At 41.7% G+C, this 22,455-nt stretch overlaps 2 protein-coding genes across 4 annotated transcripts; one reads left to right on the forward strand and one right to left on the reverse strand.

Moving 5' to 3' along the window:
• Positions 1-247: 247 nt before the first annotated feature.
• Positions 248-16,093, reverse strand: LOC6493760. Of its 3 annotated transcripts, none has more exons than XM_014909047.3 (6): positions 15,887-16,093; positions 3,567-3,785; positions 2,374-3,210; positions 2,158-2,303; positions 1,307-2,090; positions 248-1,238 (listed from the first exon to the last, which is right to left on the reverse strand). In XM_014909047.3, the coding sequence occupies exons 2-6, from the start codon at positions 3,646-3,648 to the stop codon at positions 877-879; spliced, it is 2,211 nt and encodes a 736-aa protein (XP_014764533.1). In that variant the 5' UTR covers positions 3,649-3,785; positions 15,887-16,093; the 3' UTR covers positions 248-876. The 3 variants fall into 3 exon arrangements, with proteins under 3 accessions (XP_014764533.1, XP_032309708.1, XP_001958384.1); XM_032453817.2 differs by having other exon boundaries at positions 16,047-16,085; XM_001958348.4 differs by lacking the exon at positions 15,887-16,093 and adding an exon at positions 15,502-15,648.
• A 1,595-nt stretch (positions 16,094-17,688) lies between these two features.
• Positions 17,689-21,578, forward strand: LOC6506187 (ras-related and estrogen-regulated growth inhibitor). The gene is made up of 3 exons (XM_001958347.4): positions 17,689-18,470; positions 20,908-21,038; positions 21,094-21,578. The coding sequence occupies exons 1-3, from the start codon at positions 18,386-18,388 to the stop codon at positions 21,496-21,498; spliced, it is 621 nt and encodes a 206-aa protein (XP_001958383.1). The 5' UTR covers positions 17,689-18,385; the 3' UTR covers positions 21,499-21,578.
• The last annotated feature ends 877 nt before the right edge of the window (positions 21,579-22,455 follow it).

A 22,455-nucleotide genomic window follows, 5' to 3' on the forward strand; every position in this document is an offset into this window, starting at 1 on the left:
GCAGCCAAGTTCCATTACCAAGGTCGTTGTCTGAGAAGAAATAGCTCTTTAAGTTCCAAAAGCCAAGTGTAGATGGCGCTTTGCCTAACTATAAGCCGCCTTGAAAAAATATATGAAGAATATTTAAAAGAGGAATCATTTTCCAAAGTACTTCCTCGTTTGCCATCATTAAATTTTCCGCATGACACTGCCACTTCCTGGATTTAGCCCGAAACGAAGGCCCAAACCAAAAAAAACTCTGCAGCAGTTATTACGCTTAATTTGAAAACATTTAATTACCATTAATTATATTTTTGTATAATTACATTTTCTGTTTTATTGTTACATTTATATGCTCGTAGTGCATCATGTATTATGCTTAGTAAAATCACGCAAATGTTTCATTAAAAATGTATGCCTTCATTTTTGTAACTTGGTAAAGAGAACGACGTGATATCTGGGGAAATTGTTTTTGCATTAACTGATGTTGTGGCTGTAGTTGTTGCTATTGTATTGCCATTAAAAGCGGGCAGTTGATGGTTCATTTTTTGCCTGCCAACTTCCCCATTATGTTTTTAATTAAAATTATGAACTCGCTTAGTTGGCATTAAATAACAAATTAAATAAGTTCTACATGCGATTTATAAAAAAGTATTTTTTTTATCCTTTCTTTTGTTTTGTTTTTTTGTTGAATTTTTTTTCTGGTGTATACACTTAGCAAAAATATGCATTACAAACTATTAGCAGTGGTGCCCTCAGGCGGGCGAAGGGCTGGGGGCCGGCGCGGGCCATGCCGTGGGGAGGTGGAGTAGGCGTGGTGTACACATTTAAAACCTAAGAATATCATTCGCACTCGCATCGCGACAGACGGAGTAATTTCAATTGTTCATTGATCTCTTAGTACCTAAACTGGCCCTTCTTCCCCCTCTCGTTGTGGTAAACCCTAAGGGGCGAGTAGCTGCCGTTTCCGTTGCCATTGAGCGACGCTCCGGCTCCATTTCCGGCCCCGTTGCCGTTGCCCGTTCCGTTTCCGGTTCCGGTATTGCCAAAGTTCTGGGATGCCGAACCGGAGATGAGCTCCTCCGAGTGCTGCGGCTTGGCGGTACAGCGGGGAGCCAGTATCAGGTTGTAGATCCCGAAGTAGACCAGGGCCACGACGCACGCCACAATGGCCAGCCATTGGTAGGTGCACTGCCAGGCCTCCAGGTGGGGGTTCTTCTCATCCCGAGCCAGTCCAATCAGAGCTCCAAAGCCTTTGCCTGGTGGGACCAAGAAAAAGGAATTAATAATTGTCTCGACTTGTTTCAGTTACTTCGAATGCACTAACCTAATCCGAAGAAGGCCAAGACAGCGAGGGCCTGACCAGTGGCCGTCAGCTTGCGGGGCATGGCATGGCGCATGTATAGGATGATCGTGATCCAAATCAGACCAATTACAGCCGGCTCGATGGTCTCCATGACGATGGTCAGCCACTGGCACTGGACATCGGTCAAAGCGGTGAAGCGAATCACAAAAATGGCCAGGCCGCCGATGAAGATGTTGGAGTGACCGCAGTACTCGATGAACTTGTCCACGTTGAAGAAGAGCACCAGGATGAGGATGAGACCCGAGTAGCAAACGGCATTCGCATCGGTGAAGGTCCAGCGAAGGAAGCTGTGAATGCTGCTCCAGAAGGTGCCGAACAAGATGGACACCAGGGTCAGAACCACAATCTCAGGACTGTAGCGACGGATGGCGGACATGGGCACCACCAGCATTCCGGTCTTTGTGTGCCACCACCACTCCGGCGGGCTCAGAGGCATCTGTGTGGCACACAGAAGTACCACAGCGCCCAGAACGAAGCAAACAATGAATATGATTAGGGCAACCGTTGCGGCATCTTGATTGGGCTCATTCTGGAAGAAGAACAGATCCAGTGGCGAGAAGAGCACCACGTAGCCAATGGCACCCCACACATACTGCCGGCAGACCTCGCCCCTTCCCTCGGACGTTTCTCGCACGGCAATCACAATGGCGGTGTTCAAAAGGGTCAGAGCAGCCATGGGGAAGATGTCGCCCAGCAGCCGGATGATTGTGTAGCTCACCAGAGTGTCCTCCACACTGCCAATGGTCTGGGGATTGGAGGAGAAACTCAATTAGAGTTAATTGCTTGAAATTATATTTTCCTGAACTACTCACATTGACACACTCGCTGTCGGAGAGCACGCTCTTGTCATGGTAGGGGTTCACTACCTGGCACTCGATCATAGGCTTGCAGCTGGTTCCATTTTTCAGAGCCTTCATATACTGAGCCTGATCTTCGGGAATGTTGCACTGGAAACCGGCTAGAATGAAAAGAAATCATTGCTAGTAAAGGTAAACTGTCAGATTTATAAACCTAGCTCCCTAACTCACCCAAAGGATACTGGCACCAGCCATCGTAGTCATCGTTCAGGTCTTCGGAGCTTATTGCCGCTCCCATTACAGCATCCATGACGACACTGGTTTTCTCCTCGGTGTAGGCGTGGCAGTGTTTGACGATGTCCTGGCCCTGCTCATTCTTCTCCGTCAGACAGACATGGGGCGGCTGGACATAGACCTTCTTCGGTGCGGTCTTCACCTGCCGGGTCGCTCGGTGGGCGGTGGTTTCGGCACTTATAGCCTCCACACCTGCACTATCCGCTGGATCAGAGGCATCTACAGATCTTCGGGTGCGCAGGCTTTCGGTAACCGCACTGGTGGCCTCGTCATCATAATCGAACTCCGAGCTTTGCTCCGTCGAGGGAGCCAGAGTGGGAACCTCAGCCAACCAGGCCACATACAAGGGCTCGTAGAGCTTAGGATTCTGGCAACTGTAGGTGCATCGGGTCAGGTTGATGCGGCCCTCCTTCTGCTCCCACCGACTACAGCTGGCATTGGCGCCACACCGCTCCTGGAACAGGAAGCCGCCTCTGGCATCGCATCCAAAACTGACCAGCGGCTCGTGGGCGGGCGCTCGGCTAACATCCGGTACCGCAAACAGGAAAGCGTAGATCAGGGCGGAAATCAGCAGGAAAACAGCTGTCAGCACTCGCAGAGTGCGGCCAAAGGTGTTGGGATTCCTGGCAGCCAGGCGATCCGCCCAAGGACCAGCAATCAAAGGACCCAGAATCGACACAAAAGGCGCTAGGATGGTGATGGTGCGATACTCGGAGAAGGTCAGACCCAGGAGCAGGGGCTTTGTGGCATGCAGGACATGCAAAGCTGTGAGACCTGAAATTGTAGAAACACGGTTTAGTTTCGTGCTTTATTGTAAATAATTATTTCATAATTAATATACAAAGAAACAAAATAAACATCTTTATTTTCTAATTTCACATTTTATTATTACTTTAAATTATTTCTTTGACCCAAATTTTTCACAGAATGTTTTGAAAAAGAAACGATCTTTTTAAATAAATGAAAACAAAACTTAGGACGGATCTATGATTTATTGGCTAATATCAGTTAAGGCAATAGTTAATATATATTTTAAAATTAAAACGAACACATCATAGTATTATGTGCCTAGTCAAATAAACCTTTTTTTTTTTAAATGTCATGGCTTTGAAGACATCTTCTTTACTCACCGCTAATCACGAAAAATACCACAAACTTGAGCGAAATCAACGTCTTGTTGACTCGCGGCTTGCGTTCGGCAATGAAACCCATTTTCTTGGCTGCTGAATGCTACAAACTATCTAGTTTAATCTCTCTAATTAAGCCACCTCGGGGATGGGTTCGTTCTTCTTCGTCGAATTCCACTGCGTTCGTTGGGAATCAGATGCTCATGATAGACTCGATGGGTTCTGGAAAGATAGAAACTCGATAAAATAGCTATTTCCAACTGGAGGAGACATTGAAACGTGAGCGTCTCATGCAACCACAAAAGTCATAGGCACCACCGACCAACCACAGCAGGCTGTCAACCACAGCAACTGGGCAGGCTTAGATCAGTGGGGTGCTGCAGTAACAGCAGTAGTTATTAGAGGCTCTTAAAACTATTTGTGCACCCTATATATGCTGCATATGAAGCTACTGTGTCCAATTTGTGGGGATATCAAAAACCAATCAATCCATTTATGTCACTCGTCAATGGTAATCGGTAGGCAAACAAAATATGCCTGGCATGATTCGAAAGACTGGCTGTAACAGATATAGACAGATATGTGTATATTTGTGACACAATGGGGTGTCAAAAATAAACAAGTGTCAATAGGCAATAGGCCACAGCCGACATTCATAACACACATACGCACCGTTGCCCAGCAGCTGGCACAGAACAGGAGCAACAACAATATTAAACTAACATAACACAATAATTGAACACAATGGCAGACAACAAACAATAGTTAAATACATACTGTGCCTGCCCTAGACATAAATTTAAATTAACTGTCAACGAAATTGTCAATGGCACTCACACACACAATTATGTTGCTTTAATCATCAGAAAACTATTTGCCGGCGATTCTGATGAGAGCTGAGATGGGTTGAGGGTGCAATTCAGACATAATGCAGGCTTAATGCAACCACTAGACAGGTCACTAAACCCAGTCGACAAGTAAATTGCTTGAAAATAACTAAAATGCATTCAGTCCCCTTTCTGCTTTGTCTGAAATGCAATTCGCAAGATGATACTTGAAGTGTGCTCTTCTCGGCGTTGACAATGAAACTCGGAAAGGAAAAGGAAAGTGCCAGCCAGACTGTGATCATATTTAACTCGGTTGCGGCATTTTCCAGCTGCTCAGCTCAGAGAACCCAGACAAGAAACAAGATTTAAGTAGTTTGTTGCCTTCGACCGCAGCTAAACCGGTTGTTTGGCTTGTCAGCTAGGCAAATTACATCACCCCGAGCAGAAAGCGAAACATTTGACTGACTCTGCGTGCGATCTACGAGCTACGCCCCCTAGCAGCTGCCCAACCCAATACCACCGAGGCCAGGCAGATGGGCATCCATCAGCCATCTGCAGAACTTCAGAAAAGTCACCAGATAATTGAACAAATCTCTTCCTCCCACGCGCCCTATACAGCAGGGCTGAACCAAGGTCCCATTTCCATAAGATTAACAATACAAAATATATAAAGTGTTAAGCTTTTAGTGTTGCCACTGCCTTTGGGCCAATCAATAATCCCAGACGGCCTTGCCAAAGGTCAAGCCAAGTAAACACAAGCAGTCCATAAGTAAACACAACTCTTGGGCAGCTCAATGAATCATTTTCAAAATGATTAGGGAGTAATCTATAAAATAAAACATCTGACCCAAAGGCATCTCTTGAAATAGAGTGTATTCAAGAGATTAAATTTAAAATACAATGATTAGTCATTGGCTTGATAAGACTGGCCATCAATTTCAAAGTACGCTTTTTAATTCGCTTCCAAACATTTTATAAAATAATATACTTGTAGAAGGCCTGTTCTTCCACCCATTTGTCTTTCATACAAATTTGATTTCCTAATGTCCATAAATCTGTTATCAGATGATCACCACAACTGATGGCTGATACAGCAACAATAGTAAAACAAAATATAGTAAACTTTAGTGCTGCCGACTTATCTCAGCATCAGCATTGAATTTAGTCGTAGGTACGAAAAAAGGTCAACCGGGCAAACAAAAGCCAGGCAGCCAGCAACGCATGACGTAAGCCAGCAGAGCAACAAATAAATACGAGAGCAACTATAAAAAGTCGCTGTTGGTTTGAGACCAAAAATTCAAATTAGTAACCAGCCAACGACCAGCAGCCAAAAAACAACAAAGTAAAGCTTCAGTTTCAACCTAATGACAAAACGCCTAGCACGCACACACCCAAAAAAAAAACAATATCCAAAAAATAAAAGAGGAAAAACTAAGCCCGATGTGGATCCCCACACACCCAACCTGGACTGCCAGTGATTGCCCCACATGGGCACTATGTATGACACAGTGTGCTTATTTATGACCTAAGGTAAACTTTTGGCCGGCGCTAGAGCCACAGAAAGCAAGCCAATGGCTTTAGTTTTCCATTGCGTGAGCTTCGCATCGAGATCGGAGGAGGAAGTGGCAGAGGAACCATCGGAGCCGTCCAACGGAACTAGCACCAGGCAAACATACCCATGGGAGCCACTGGCATTTGGCAATTAACCATCTTAGCCCCGAACGTACGAGTACATGCTACATGCTATACAGGCGACAAAATTATAGAAACTTCTACGCGTATCTTTCAACTACCTTTTTCGCTTCGAAATGGGTTTGATCTATTAGCCCTTGCTTCCCACACATGGGAAGAATTCTTAAGTTTCCCTCCTTTTAATTTTTGAAGAATTTTTTGACATTAAACCATTTTTATTATTCGCAATCAAAAAAATGTTTTTAATATTCGTAAATATATTCTTTTCTATCTCTAAGTAATAACCATTTTATGAATTAAAAAATATTAAAAATTGTAGACACATAAAAATCAAAAAAAATTATATTGCGCCTTATGAATGATGAATAATTATGTTGTTTTTTTTATAGTTAGTTCCTAATTCTAAGCAAAACACATAAAATGACACCAAAAACCAATCGAAATAATCAAAAAATAATAACATTGCTAAAATAAAAATATTCAATATTTTTAAAGAAACCAAATGTTTGAAAATTTGTATAATTACGCTTATAAATTAATAAGTGTTTTTTAAGAATTTTCTAAACTTGACCATACATTTTTTGAATTTCAAGAATTTTCTGTCCATTATCTATTTGTTTCTTTACCAAGCAAGATTAAAGGTCAATTTTAAGTTCATATAAACAATACTCAGCAAAACCTAAGCTTAGATTCGAAAATCTGGTTTCCTCATCGACTTCTTTGCCGCCTGCGCAAATGTACCCGTGTTTGAGTTTTCTTTTTCGCCACCCGCCTGGTTGCAACTTTTCCGCTTGGGTGGCAGTGGATCTGCCTTTTGTTGCTGCTTCGAAAACAAAATACAAAAAATAGTACAAGCCAGCTGTGAGAACCCTGTTTTTAGGGTAACTTGCCGTGCTGATGGAGGCGGTAATTATGTACGAATGTGTGCGTAAAGTTGGGCCGTCCGAAAATAGAAATTTAATTACAAAAAACGACAATCGCCCCGTGAACAGCGTGAGTTGTTTGCGCTGTGACCCCCTGTGTCTATTAATGCCCCCGTATTTTTTTATCAGTTGCACGGTAAATCACGTTGTAAATGTCAATTAGTGATAAGGCCAAAGCCAGAGACGACAACCAAGAAACAATGAGGTAATATATTTGCGCATGCCCAATGCAAATTCTGTTTGCTGGCGCTGATTCGGTTTGCTTTGCAGTTACTTGTTTATTCGCATTGTTTGCACAAGATCCGTCAGACCGGTTGCCAAAGATTTTTTCACACCTTTCTTGGTAGCCACCAAGCAAGCCACCTGAGTGGCAGCACAGGAAAACATTCATTTTTTCGACTGATGTTTTAAAATAAATACAAATAAAAAGGTGTATCTCTAAGATGTTTTTGTTTCATCACATTTATTTGTAATTTGTATTATATGTTCGCAAATACTTTTGTATAAAAATCATTATTTTAGGTGCACTTCTTTCCACAGCTATGTTCAGCCACGAAGTTGCGCTTGTGCATCGGACCCCTTATCCCCATAATGGGTCAATGGGACTTTTGTTGTAGTCTTGCCTCAGATACTTTTTGGGGGCTTGAGCCCAGACTGTGTGGCGCATGACAGGCCGCCGCTTAATTATGCGTAACACGACGACAGCAGCAACAAATGCATTCAATAGGAAAGCCGCAACAAAGGCCCCTTGAATTCAGTTAAATTTCTGAATGAACGCCGCGATCTGGCCACCCTGTGCCAGTTTAAGCGGCGGTGAGCGGCTTTAATTAACATTTAAAATGCATAAATTGCGCGCCAGTTCGAACTGTGTCAGCAATTTGGCTCCGAACATGGGCGGCGAGAGTCAACGTGGGCCGCCCGCCCCGGCAAGTGCAACGTCATCCGAAGGTCTAGACTCTAGCCTCTCGAATAGGTCCAATGAAAGTGAGGGAAATGCCAGGAAAGTACATAGTTTATTTCCACTCTGGATGTCTGCCAGGTTTTCTGCGCTGTTTTTAATCGCGTGTAAAGTCGGTAAACGCAACATTACCATATCCCCCAGCCCCCAAAAATAATTCAGATTCGCGCGAGCGTATCAGGAATAACAAAATGTAAAATCAAAATTCTAAATCGAATGGAAATTTTAGACATTTTGTGGCACTTGCCCTTTGACATTTGGCTGTCGAATCGGCGGGGAATAAATCAGCGGATAAGGCCAGGTGCAATCCACCCATAAGCAAATCAAGCTTGACTCATACATAATTATAGTCTGTACGTTTTCCTCATTATTGTTTGGCATTTTTCTTCGATTTTATCATAAATTTGTACGTTTAATTGGGCTTCTCTTCGCTGTTTACAAATGTAGGCACGTAACGCGGTTCTGCTTTATTTTTCGCTTTTTTGTTTCTCCTCCCATGGGTTGCATTGGAACGACCTACACATTGCACCCACTTATTAACATAAAGAAGAAGGTATACGGCTAAAGTTGAACGAACGAGTAAAGTACCGTAACGTTAATCAATGGGGTAACTGAGTTATTGATGACTGTGCCACAAAGTCTATTTTTCCCCAGATTTTTAAGGTGAGGCGACAACGCACACCTTTGAGCCGAGCCTTGGGCGGTAGTTTATAAGGCCCATTTCCGCTAGGGCTGTGTTAATGATACTCGCATTGAGCAATAATTTATTGTTTTCGTGTGAGGTCTCTCCGAATGGGAGATTTGCATTGCCAGTCCCCACTGCCGGTGCATTATGGAAATCAGCCATACAGACATTTTCCTGACTCAGAATCGTGTAAAGTGACAAGTTTTGAGGAATGCAGCCACAACAGTCAAGCATTAACTTGAAAAGTTTATAATACCCGGTACGATTCTCCCCCAGTCCTGATCCTTTCTCCTAAATATATTTATTCAGTTTTTAGGATAAGAAGCCCCATAATTATTGCTTTTATATAAAAGTAAAGTAAAGAAATTAATGGAAAGTGTTAAAGATTATGAATGATCTTATTTAAAGCGTAGGCCCTGTACAAAACAAAAGCTATTCCCTGATGATGCATCCAAAGGCAACCATTTATAAACACACCTATTTATAGGCAAGCCACCCACTTGTCTTCAAGCGAATTACAAGCTACTTAGTATCTTCCAGATGCACTCAAAAACGCATTCACACTAACAACAGCATTACACGGCTCCCTTGAGGACCTCAGACACGCCCCAATCGGGGTGGCACACGCTACCCCCGGCCCCGGATCACCTCATATGATGGCTTGTGCTGCCGACTAATTAATTAAGCTGAAGAAATTGGGTCAAAACACATTCCCCCACACACACACACACGGAAGGCAAGTGCATGGGAATATGGGTGGGCTAGGAGGGCTAGTTGACCCAGCCCTCCGTGCTCCGTGCTCCGTGTTCCAAGCCCCATGCTCTTCATGTTTCCCCAAATCGGAAAATACGTAAAATTTCCGACAAACCAACAAGAATTTATGTGCAAATGTAAAGCCAAGCGAGTCCATGATTGAGCAATTTATGGACCATCAGCACGCAAGTCACTATTCCCCCGCGGGCGAGGGGCGCTTGTCTAGTTCCGAATTTCGGCTGGGAGCGGAGGTTAAGTTATGTAGATGAACAAATCCAGTCGAGAAATATTTCTACATAGTTTATGGCGAAAATTCTCTCAATTAGTGCTGGACACAAAAATAGAAAATCTGTCTTTGCCGCCGGCCTGAAAACAAATTCATAAATATTTCGGCGGGCTTGAATTTATTGTTGTTTATATTTGAATTGAAATTTTAGTTTCAATATGGACCGCATAATGCGATTTGGACGGCAGACCTCAATTTAATGGCGAAATTCTAAACAATTTGAATGGAAATGTGTTTTATTTAAATTGAACTCTCTATTAAATGATATCAAATATCTTTCAGGGTGTTCCATAATAATGAGTTTCCCTACCGATGGAGTTCCATATCCTCCAACCAAGTCATTAATTTTTTTTTTTTGAAACAACAAAGCGAAGTGTATCTCCTCCCAATAGACTCTATTTAATTGTTATTTTTAGGCCGCACATTAAAGGGAAAATCTGTTGAAAATTCGGGAACATCGTACAGCATATGTACAATTTCAGGTAGTCCCAACGTAGGCATTCAAATTCGGTTTTCTGTTTGGGCTTTCGCGGTGAAAGGTGGAGGCTAGACAGCACTTGAATTCAAATTGCCCGGCCGGCAACTTGTTGCCTCCCAAATGCACTTTTGTTTACAACATTTTTGTCTTGCTGACGGCTGTGTCAGCTGTCTGCCAAAATGGTCAACGGCGGGTGGGCTAATTGCAAAAATATTTTATTTTCGCTCAATTCCCGTTGATTTTCTTTGCCGTCAGCGGTGAAGCAAGCGCCATTAAACTGTCCAAAACTTATTTCAGCTTCAATTTGTTGATGTCATGACCCCTGAAATTCAGCGACGATCTCGCGTTCACGTTTCTCTAGAATCTAGAGTCTAGAGAATGTGGAGCAGTGCCTCCACATGACATCATCTGCCTGATTTGACGCAATATTTTTCGGTCGATTCTAAATTTAAACAACTTTTTAGCGCTCAGTAGAAAAGTGGACAATCATCTTCAAAGGTGGACTTAGGTTGTTTTATTTGTATACTAGACAATATTCTTTAAATCAGTTTTCTTTAGTTACAACACTATGACATCATAATTATGAAATCATTCCCCTAACTAAGATTAATTCTAGCTTCACAAGATTTAATTTATTTTGATTCAAGGACTTTCATTTATTCCTGAATCGATTTTTGCACAGCAATACCGTTACTATGTCACAATTATGATATCATTCGGAGGAGGGAGCATGTTGACTCAGTGGATTTCTGAAATTTGCATACGACCTCGAGTTTTTCAATGCATATTGTAGAAAATGCGCTACCGCATCGTACAAATATTTTTTTCAGGCCAGCCGTAAAAAATGTTTATAATTAAAGTTTTTTGTTTACAGTTTCTGCGAAATAAATACACCTACAAAAAATAACTACATTTTGTTTCAAATAAATGCTATCTAATTTAAAATTTAATAAAATCACTCATAAGTCTTTCAACTAACATGCTTATGGGCCACTTTATAAACGTTTTGCAAGCTTATTGCCACACTGAATGTGTCTGGCTTCAATTGAATAGTAATTTTGATGAGTTTGGCTCTCAATTAATTAGCCAGCACAGTAATTGCTGTTATCCGAAAACAGAATTAGACAGGCGATGCCGCCAATTGAGACATCAGAGTCTTCGAGTTGCGCAGGCGCTGTGGGCTGCCACCATAAAAGTGCGACGATAACCTGCGACTCTTCCAAACTTGGAGCCAAAGTCAAGGGAGCCAAATGGCGCTGACACGACCTGAAAAGATGCGATTGAAGTCAAGTCACGCATTGCAGTCGTTTCCTCAAAACTCGAAACTTGATTTCCAATTCGCTGGCGCGCTTGCTGGCTGGCCGCAAAAAAAGAAGAAAACCTCTGGATCTGCGTGCGACAAATGCAATTCTTGAAACCGGCCCCCAAGAGCGAGCCCGTAAACATCCCACAAAAGGCGATACATAGATACATTTGTAGCTACAACTTGGCTTTGACGTTGGCTTGTCATTCAAGCGGCAGATACTTGTAAACAGGAAAACGTTTCCTCGAATGCAGCATTAACTTGAGCATGTTCTCGAGTAGTTCACAACATTTCCTTCGTGTCTGCTTCGAAGCCAAAAGTCGAAAAGTCGGTCTGACAGAGCAAATCCCTATTTGCTTGGCGTGGGCAGTTCCCCCGATTGACAATGGCGCCGCCGTCTCTTTGGGGGCGCCTGACATTGAATTTTCTGCAATTTAACTGCCTTACTTAATGCTAACACAGGCCAATCCCAGCGACAGCAAACAAACTTTCCCACTTGGTCGCCAAAAGTCAGAAATCTGAAATCGGAGCAGAATCAACAAAAGTTTGGCCCAGTTTCGTGGGTCCGCCAAAATAGTCGTGCGTCATAAATAAAAACAAAAACCAAGCAGCTACTGTAAATGCTAGGGGGTCCATGACAGTTGCTGAAATAGCCAGAAAGTGGCTTGCTCTCGGTATATAAGTGATTTTTTGTATATATTGTATATCTAGGTATGTATCGGCAAACCGACGGAGACAGCCTGAAGGAGGCATCGTGGGCTCTGAGTCATCGGATTCTTGCCAAAGCTTTGACACACATATAGAAAATTTGTTTAAGAATTTATAGACCACCTAAACACAAATGTATTACAACATAGTTGAACCCCTAAAAAAAGATACAGATTAAATGGGACTGAAAAGTTGAAGGTCGCTCAGGCGAAAGTGCCTTTAAATTATAAATAAATCTATTTAGTCCTAAAGAATAATTGGAGTGATTAGTAAGAGTTAAAAGCAACCACTAATGGAACTCTCAGAGGGAAAAATAAAATATTTTAAACATTTCCTGAATATTAAAATATATTTTCTGATAACAATGTTGGAATCGTAAAACTTAATTTTTTATTTAAAATAAATCTTAACCCAAAATAAGTCTCCAGACATTTGTATACTTCCTTCCTGCCCTTTTCCCTTTATCCCTTGTGTACCATAGGATTTATTTATGTTTTGATGATTATTTTGGGGCACTATGGCTCTGTTTATTTGCCCACATGGCTTGTCGTTTGTATAAAAAAATACACAGCACATTGAAAATATCCTCAACAGATGTGCCAACAGATGAGATCAAAATGTGTCGAGAATATAGCCCACAGCCTTTATATATATTCATATGTATGTAATTTGAAATTGTGGAAAAATCAGCATAATAAATTTGAGTTTAGCTAACATAATTCCAATACTATGGCAATTTAGTGGAGCAAATAAACCGACAGACCGACAGACCGGCAGAGATCGAGATCGGGAGGGATCATGATGAGGTTATCGCCGATGAGGCCGAATGATGTCATAAGCGGCGGACACACTCGAATGCTTCATATCTAAAGCTTGTTTCGGGTTTTGTGTTTCAAATTATACCCATACGAATGTAGGTATACCTATATATATGTTCTTTTATGTGTCCCTATTGATGTGCCTTTATTTTTGCGGGTGTGTGGGTTTAGCTCCATTGTTTGCCATTAGAATGTCTTGTCTGCCGGTTTTAAGCACTAAAGTTGTTTGTCGGGTTTTTGCGTCTGCAGATATCGGCTCAGAACCCCGTCGACTGCCTTGCCTTGCTTTCTGCTAAATTCAAGTTCAAGCAACAGACGTTGCGGGTGTATTTTGTATTTATTTTTCTCTTCTGGGTCTGAGCCGTGTTTCATCTGTGTGTATGTCGCAAAACATTCTGAGGCAGAAGCACACTCCCAAGGTGGATATCTTGAAATTTACGCACTTTCTTAGATTCGGGGTGGTTGTCTATTGCTTCCTAGGGGTGGTTCCCCAGACATTCCACCTATTTTCGGGGTGGTTTCATAACGCTTCTTGGTCTTCTTTTGCCTGGATTTCACTTTTGGCTTGATTGATGGCAACGCCTGGCGTGTTTTAATTCCCATTTCCTTCGGGTATTCCACAGTCAAAAAGGGGTGGCTAACGGTATATTGTTGTGTACCGGCATTTGATGCCACCCCATCGGCATTTTTCAGAAATCCTACACGGAAGCTAAGCACAACATTGTTATTTCATTCTTTTGCTTCGTTATGGTTTCTTGGAGTAACGATAAATTGCTTAATTTATTGATAGATCGAGAAATTTCTGGGTCAAAGGGGGATATACAGGAACGTCCCTTTATAAGTAAAAGTTATAAGAAATCCCAAAGGTCGGCTCATATTTCAGACTTATTTTTTGTTACCAGCCACTTAAATATTTAGGTAAAAGACCAAATATTTTCTGTCATTTCTAGACACTAAATATTTCCGTTCATAGAAAATAATACTCACAAATGGTCTATTACTTCATTATTTCTTGACTTATAATTTCATTTTCATCTCTATTCCCATTTACCATTTACGGGAAACCCAGCCTTTCATTAAATTTGTCGCTGAACCCATAAACCTATTTTGCAACTATTAGGTCATCCCATAAAAGAACTCTCAAAGGGGCTCGTCTGCCACCCATAAGACTCATAACTAGACAGAATCGAAAAAGTGCACTGCGAGCTACGGAAATGGAAACGCAACAGTTGCAACATGGTAACATGGTAACGAAGTAACGTGGTAAGTGGAAGTTAGCTGGGCCGACGGACCTCATGGGGCGCAAATAAAAATGTCAATAAAAATTACAGCAAATTGCCGGCTGCCCCGGACCCTCCTCCCTGGACATTAGTGGGAGGCAATGGTCACACGCAGGGCTCGTGGCTTGTGTGGCATTTAGTTACCAAGGTTACTATCCCTACTATCCTGGCGACAATTGAGCGCGTTTGGCTGATTAAATTACCCGAGTGCACACTGTGGGTAATGAACAAAGGGCTGTCTTTGTTCCGTTTGTTCTCCTGAACAAAAGGGATAGCGGAGAGGGGTTTGGTTGCATAGTGCATTAAGCAATTGTCCTTTTATGTGCCATGGCCGTGTCGCCAGGCTGTCTGAGCGTCAAAGAGTCGCCACGAAATTGCATTTTTCAGCACGTCAACCCAAAACTATGTCCCTACAATTTCATTGATTTTCTCCTCTCGGTTTCCCGCTCGATGATTTCATTTTCAGGACGTAGCCCCGAACTTCTGGGCGCCTGTTTGCTCCTATCCATTGAAGCAAATGCAACATGTGAACGAGGAGAAACGAGTCCGTGTCAGTGCCGAAGTCGTCCTCCTTCTTCTGTTTTGATGCCTCTCGCCAGTTCGGCTGCCACATCATTTTCGCTTTTAATTTTGCCTCTTGGCTGCCACCGATGACCGCAGAAGCCAACAAACCAGATGACATCACAATTTTTTGAGTGGGTTTGATTGTGTGTCAGTGTGTTTTTAATGTGTATATAAATACGCTCAAAGGCGCAAATGTGTGTGAAATGATTAGTGAGTAAGCTTAAAGCGGAACTTGCCAAAGGACCTTCAGAAGGATACGAGGAAAGCATTCGAAAGTTAAAGAATAGTACTGTTCTGAATACACTACTAATATTTGGAATTCTTATACCATTTTAATGACTTTTAACCATATTCATTATTTTTTGTGGCTAAATCTTAAATTTGAATTTATTGTAATTTTTAAACATTTTTTTAACATAAAAAATTTATAAATAAAATTTTATTGAGACCCTTAAAACATCTTAAGAATATTTTAAGACTCATTTGCATTTGTCAGTAAATTTAAATTCACTTTACAAACTTCCAAGGCCAAATTCAATTCAATAAGGAATATTTATTATGTTGTCCAAAATGTATTATGTTGTCCAAATTGAACCACAATAATCGGTTAATATTGCTTCCGTTTTTGTGGCAATTTCTTAAGCTAATTATTCGGCTAATCACCAATTGACCGCTGCTGTTTATAGTGGGTTCATTATTTGCTATTTATACGTTCTCCATTAGCCAAAAACACACACACTCTTCCACCAATCACTGACATCACGAGCACTTGTTCGTTCTTGGCCAACTGTCACCAGAGAATTCGAAATCGTTTTTGATTTCATTTGTATTTCTGTTTCTCTTATTTTCAAATTAAAGGAAAATATTTTAAATTCAACACTGCCTGGCACAAGAATAATAGCGACAGAGCCAAACTAAACGCGCAGCAATTTCTAAAAGCGAGAACTACGAAAATAAGTTTTTCGAATAAGAAAATAAAAAGTCGAAACCAAAGGAAACACTATTATGTATAATATATATATATATATAGTGGCTAAGGAAAACACACCGAAAGGCGCGCGTCGCGCGTTTTGCTTCAAATAAAAACAAAAATCGTTTTTATTTGTATATATATTTATATTTTGGCGGCAGCTGCCGGCGACGAAGTTAAAGGAGCTTCGGCGTGGGTGACTCCGAGTCACGATATTCGATTTCGGTAGCAGTATTACCCGCGTTGTTTTCGAAACGTCCAAACGCCTCGTCGTTCAAAAGAAAACTGAACGACGTCTGGCCAGACGAGAGTATTCAGTCTGCTCCGCACTATGGGGTGAATTACCACTTTGTCCGGCACTTTATATTACCAAACAAACTCAAAAAGACTTTACACTGGGCTTTTTTATTACAAACAGATCTTTGAATCTTCTGCAACAAATTGGGAGTACTGCTTAAAAAATTAAAAATTAACACACTCTAAAAATTAAACAAAAATAACGATTCATAAAAGAACAAGTTTTTGTAAGCATGTCATACGACTTTATAAACCTGTAAATTCACTTGGAAGAAAAATTTAAACATTTAAAATATGCTCAACAAAAAATTGTTTCAATAAAAAAATCATAAATTGCATAAAACTTGATAAATTCATGTATCCCATTGTACATAGGGACGCGACTGTGACTTAAGAGTCGGCTGAAAAATAACGTAACATACTTTCAGGCGACTCCTAATGCTGGCTACTTATGCTACGAGTTATTATTCTTTTCCCAAGCTACCACACATATTTGCATTTGCCAAGATTTTCCGGCAAACGAAATGTTTTCAGTTTTTTGGGCTGTCTGGAATCCATTTCAACCCTTAGGCGCAGACACACCCCCAAACCGAGTGGGATTTCCACCGGGAACACAATACCAGGATAGACACACGTGCAGTGGAACACATTGTTGCAAGGGTGTTTTGTCCGTCTGGTGGGTTCTATTCCTATGACTGATATGCATACAGATATGCATAGACCATTTCCTTAATGAACTAGAAAATATTGACCTAATATGCATAACTAAAAGGTCCTTAATAAGTTGTTTACAAAAGGGGCGATGTTAGATAAACATAAAACTATTCTCATGACCATTTCGGTAGTTTTTAATTGACTTAATATCCTTGTAGGTGATGAGTGTAGGCCCTGATATAGATATAAACCAAATAATTTTTTATGATTTATTATTTATTATTTAATATTTAGGGTGTGTGATTTTATGGTAGCTTGCCTATTAAATATTTTTCTTTTTCTGGTAAAACATTAGGCAGTTATTTTTCACGTTACTATCCCCTCCCAATGATAATTTCCTTAACTCCTATGCCAGGTGTATAAACCGCCAACCTCCTGCCAACCACAAACCCAGCTGCCTCTTGGCTGACTTGTTGAAGGGTTTTTTTTTTAGCCAAAAGGAATCCCTCCAGAAACAGTTGCGCCCGTTTAGCTGCTCTAGCCCATTCCCCAAGCGCCAATTAAATTTAATTTAAGGCGACACTTGCTGGCAGCTACTCACAGTTGCATTTGTCTTCTCGCAACGACAGGGGCCTCTTAGCCCCAGAAGAATAATGATGATGAGGCCTTCGGATCGAGAGAAAATTCTCCCAATCCCAAATGGATACAGATCGGCTATTTTCGATGCCACCGATTAGCCTATTGGCCGAGTGAATGCTTTTAACTTTAACCCTTTGCAGGGCGCGTGTCTGGGAATGGGATGGCTGCCGATCCTCCTCGATCTGGTGCGGCGTCTCCGGCGTTGACTACTCCGCTCCGCGCCTCTCCGGCTTTCTATTTTTGGTCGGTGCTCGCCATCGCCATCCGCCATCACACTCGCGAAAAGCAGAAGTCACGATCTGAACGGACGATCGCCACTCCGGCGTAGCACAGATTCCGCTCTTTCAGTACAATTTCGTTGAACGCGCAAAACGCACGGATGCGCCGGGCGAATATCCAATCGAAGAGATATAGATATAGACATAAACTCGGACAGATAGAGTCGAGTTGGGAGAAAAACTGTGAGAGAAAAACAAAAACAAAGGCAAAAAAAAAAAACAGAAGAAATAGGAGAAAAGACACACTTCATCTGATCTGATCAGCGGACCGAGGAATACGCAAAAATTGATGGTTAAAATAAATAAATAAATGATTTTTCGGTGCCACACATGGCAGAGTGCAGTGCGCGTTTCACATGCGGATCAAGATTCCTGCTGTATCCATAATAAAAATGCCAAAATACCAAAGACACAAAATCACGAAATTATTTCTAAAATAACCTGCAGAAAACTCATTAATTTTCCAAAAGTCAAAAAACACAAATGTTCGTATCTCACGGATGCGAAATCGTTTCTTTGTGCTGTAATTTTAAACGCATTTCTTACGTTTGTTTTGACATTGAAACGAAACAACAATAACAATCGGAAAATTAAATTGGATAAAACACACGGGCATACTACACCTGCCATAGGAACATCACAATATCACGGAAGAGATCAGGGAAAATCGAAAAACCTAGGGATATCGCTTTCGGGTTGATCCAACAAAATGACCACGCGCATTCGGCGTAAAAAGTCCACGCTCACGGAGTTGAAGATTGCCGTTGTTGGGGCGCCCAGTGTGGGCAAGAGCGGTAAGACACCCAAAGATCATAGCAAGTGCCTTCCTTAGATTTTGCAACAAAAAAAAAAAAAATTAAACAATGGGAGCAACTGAAGCAACAACAACAACCGAAATAGCAACAACTGTGGCAATAGCAATAGTGGCAGCGGCAGACGTATCCGATAGATACTTGTAGCATGGATGCCGAGCAACAACAGCAAATTAGTTGAGCAATCGCCGATTCGTGTATATTTAGACTTTTGTTTGTTTTGTTTATAAAGTGGCAGCCCACACTTTCAGTTGAGAGAATAGTACTAATTGGATTTTAATCGGGTTGGAGTTGTTAAATGTTGAACAAAACATAAAGTAGTGGGTTCAAATATTAATTTAAACTTTATTGTTACACGTATACGGAGTACTTGAGGTCAACTCTCATTAAATATAAATTGGCTTTTCTTTTTTTTACTTTTTTTGGAGTTATTATCATAACATATTCGGATAATAATAATATTGAAACATACAACTTTTTCCTTCCTTATTTTTAAACTTTTTGGTGGTCTAATGAATAATTTTCCTCATTGAAAACCACCGTAAGATTTTACTTTTGTGGCCAGAACTGTGAAAATAAAATGCAGATACTCGCAAACACGCACACCCATAAAGCGGAGAGTATCTGTGTGCGGCGGCTGGCTGGCACTTTGGCATTGCCTGCCGCCTTAATCGCTTTCCACCGTTTGATTTGACAAGCGGCTCTGGCCAAAGACCAGGCCATGCTCTAATTTATGATGGCCCATGAGCACATCGCATCCCATAGATCGGGCATGTGTATGAGTATATGGATGGGGCATGGGGCATGGATCATGGATCATTGGCAGCAGTTGCATATTTCTTCGCTGCGAGCGACTTAGCGTAAATTGATGTTCCCTGTCAGGCATCACCTATTCCGGAAAGCCCCAAAATAATTTTAATTTGTAACATTTTGTTAGGCCCCATCCGTGTCCCCAAAGATGAAGACGATGCGGATGGCGGCTTTGGCCCGAAAATTTATGCCCGCCATGCAGTGCAACTGTCAACTTCGGGTTACACCTGCGTGCTGCATGTCGTCGCTAACAAATATAGTGCAAAAAAGATGAAAATTGTGAGGCATGAGATCGCAGACAGTGGAGCCGCATGATCTATGGCTAGAATATATGCTCCACTAATAATAAGAAGAATGCAGCAAGTAATCGGTGGGTGGTGTAGATGGGGCAAGGCGGAGGATCTGATACTTGAATATAGGTAGTATGTAGTTATGAATATTTTTATTGCCCGTTTTTCAAACAAACAACCCCAAGAAAATGGATGACAAATGCATATATGTTTAATACATTTATTTATACAAAATAAATGTCATTCAGCCGCAATCTCTATGAACGGAGACCACAGCAAATATTTAATTCGCGGGTGAGTGTGTGTATGCGGTGTGGCAATTTAATCGCCCACCGCCAGGCGGACTCTACCGCACACTCTGCCACACTTGCACACCCGCGATAATACACACACAAGTGTATGTATCCATGATGTGGACTCGATCAATGCCCAGCGGGCGGAGAAGACGCCACCATCATCCCCATTGCCACTCGGGCGTCGCGTCGTGCGTCGAAATATTTAAACGTTGACCTCGTGGAAAATAAAAAAGAAAAGACGGAAAACATAAATTTTTTTTGGGAAAAAAGAGCACTGGCCAAATGTATGCGGTGTTGGGAAAATAAATGATGAAAATGTCGTTAAAAAGTCGCGAGGAAACCAAGGCAACCACTAGCCATGCGACTAAAAATCTACATACGAAATAATTTACAGTCGGGCGTGTCTAAGGTGGATTCTGCCAGTCCATTTGGGTTGTAAAAAATTTTAAATTTAATAATTTTTAGTAAATACCTTGGCGAATTTCTAAAAGGTTTTTCGCTAAGTTACTGGCATTTAAATTTTCACTGTACATTGTCGTTCTAGTTTCAAGTGGCGCCTGAGGTTTCAGTTCCCACTGCTGTTGTTGTTTTTAGCTGCGAGTTCAAAGCACTTGCATAGGAAATGACCAAAGACCGACCGGCCATAGGACAACCCCCGCCAGGACTCGCAGGAGGCCTACGAAGGACAGCTTTTGTTGTTTCGAGACACGCAACTTTAGGGCCCAGCCCTGTGTTGCCGGGCAGCCGAGGCGGGTTTATTAACCCCACAAGTCGCATTTTCCACCTGCCCCGCTTGTGTTTATTCCTGCACTCGTCCAGCCATTCATTTTGGCAGCGCTACTCCAAGTTTCACGCTTGCTTAAGTGGTGACCCAAATCCGTTGCTCCGGACGAGGGTTGCTCGGGATCCGCCAGGAGGGCGTTACCCTGGTTTACACCTGATCCCGTTGATAGCGGTTCGGAGGCCGGACACAAAATTAAATTCATGTTACATAAATGGTTTTTGTATTTAATTTGATTGCAGCTTTAATCGTGCGTTTCTTGACGAAACGTTATATCGGGGAATACGATCACCAGACTGAGAATCGGTACAAACACGAGGCTATGGTGGATGGGGAACCGGTGCTATTCGAGATCCTCGACACCTGTCCCAAGGTAGGTATCCATGAAAACAATTAGTTCCTCATTATTATTATGTTAATCGTTTCAGGCCGAAGACGAATACCCAAACGCAGCCGAGCTCATCCAGTGGGCGGATGGCCTTCTGCTGGTTTACTCCATTACGGATCGCAAGAGCTTCAACTATATACGCCGAGCCAAGTCCGACCTTCAGGCCGACACTCCCGTCCAGCTGTGCGCCAACAAGGTGGACATGGTGCACCTACGCCAGGTGAGCCGCGACGAAGGCGAAATCCTGGCCAAGGACTTTGAGTGCAAGTTCAGCGAGGTCTCCGCTGCAGACCACGTCGATCAGGTAGCCGAGGTCTTTAACGAGCTGTGCAAGGAGGTGCTCGCCTCCAAGCGGAAGTCCAAGCAGAGTCTTCTCGAGCGGATGCTCGGTGGCTCCCGCCCCTACAGCCGAGGGAAGAGCGACAGCAATTTGCCAAAAGACTGATAGCGACGGTGACCCCTTATTGTAAATAAATGTACATTTTTCTAAAAAATAGAAAAGCATTCTATCTTATTATTATCAAATTTTGTTGTTTCATATCAAGCCCCATTTTTTTATTTATTTAAAATGATTTATTTCTAAACTGTTACGGGGTATCACATAAAACATAACTGTGAAAGTCCCTTTTTTATTGCACATTTATTAGATTCGATTTTATATTAAGAGATCGTTATTTTTTCGACACTCATTACCATATTTCGAAGCCTCGCTATAGCTACTACAATATTCGGAAAGGTTTTTCCAAATATAATTGTTTTCTTTGTGAAGGCAAAGAACATCTTTTCGTTTAAGAATTGGAAATGTGAAACGAATTTAAAATATAACCCACATGGTACACTTTTTCTCTGATGAAGAATTTTCAAATGCTCGACGCTTGAGTTGAAAGTGTCGGACTGAAACCAAATTTCATTGTTGTATCGGCCCACGACACACACTTCCGCTGCATGCCACATAGTCATAGTTGAGCTCCAGAAGAATGCTATTTTACTTTTTTTGGAATTATGTTCCGGTTCAAATAGAGTGTCTTCATTATCAGGATTTTTCATATTGGAAGCAAGCTTAGACATAATTTCGTATTTGTCTCTGTCAGACAAAAGGTTCGATTTGCCAGGGCCGCTATAAAATTCCTTTACTCTCATATTGTTAAAATCGATAACGCTTAGCAAAGACTCTGTATGCTCTGGAGAATCATTACTCTGTATCCACTTCTCCAATACCACTAAAACGTTGAGTTTCAGGGACAATGTGTGCAATAATTTGAACAAATCCCTCAAAGCAGCTGAATCCCAGATCAAACAAGTTTGGAATATCTATGTAGCTTACACGACGCAATCGAAAAATCGGAAATAAAACGAAGCGTTAATTCTTAATTCAATAAATAAGATATACAAATTTTAACAA

This window comes from Drosophila ananassae, chromosome 2R, assembly GCF_017639315.1.
Source record: "Drosophila ananassae strain 14024-0371.13 chromosome 2R, ASM1763931v2, whole genome shotgun sequence".
Classification (NCBI taxonomy): Eukaryota; Metazoa; Arthropoda; class Insecta; order Diptera; family Drosophilidae; genus Drosophila; species Drosophila ananassae.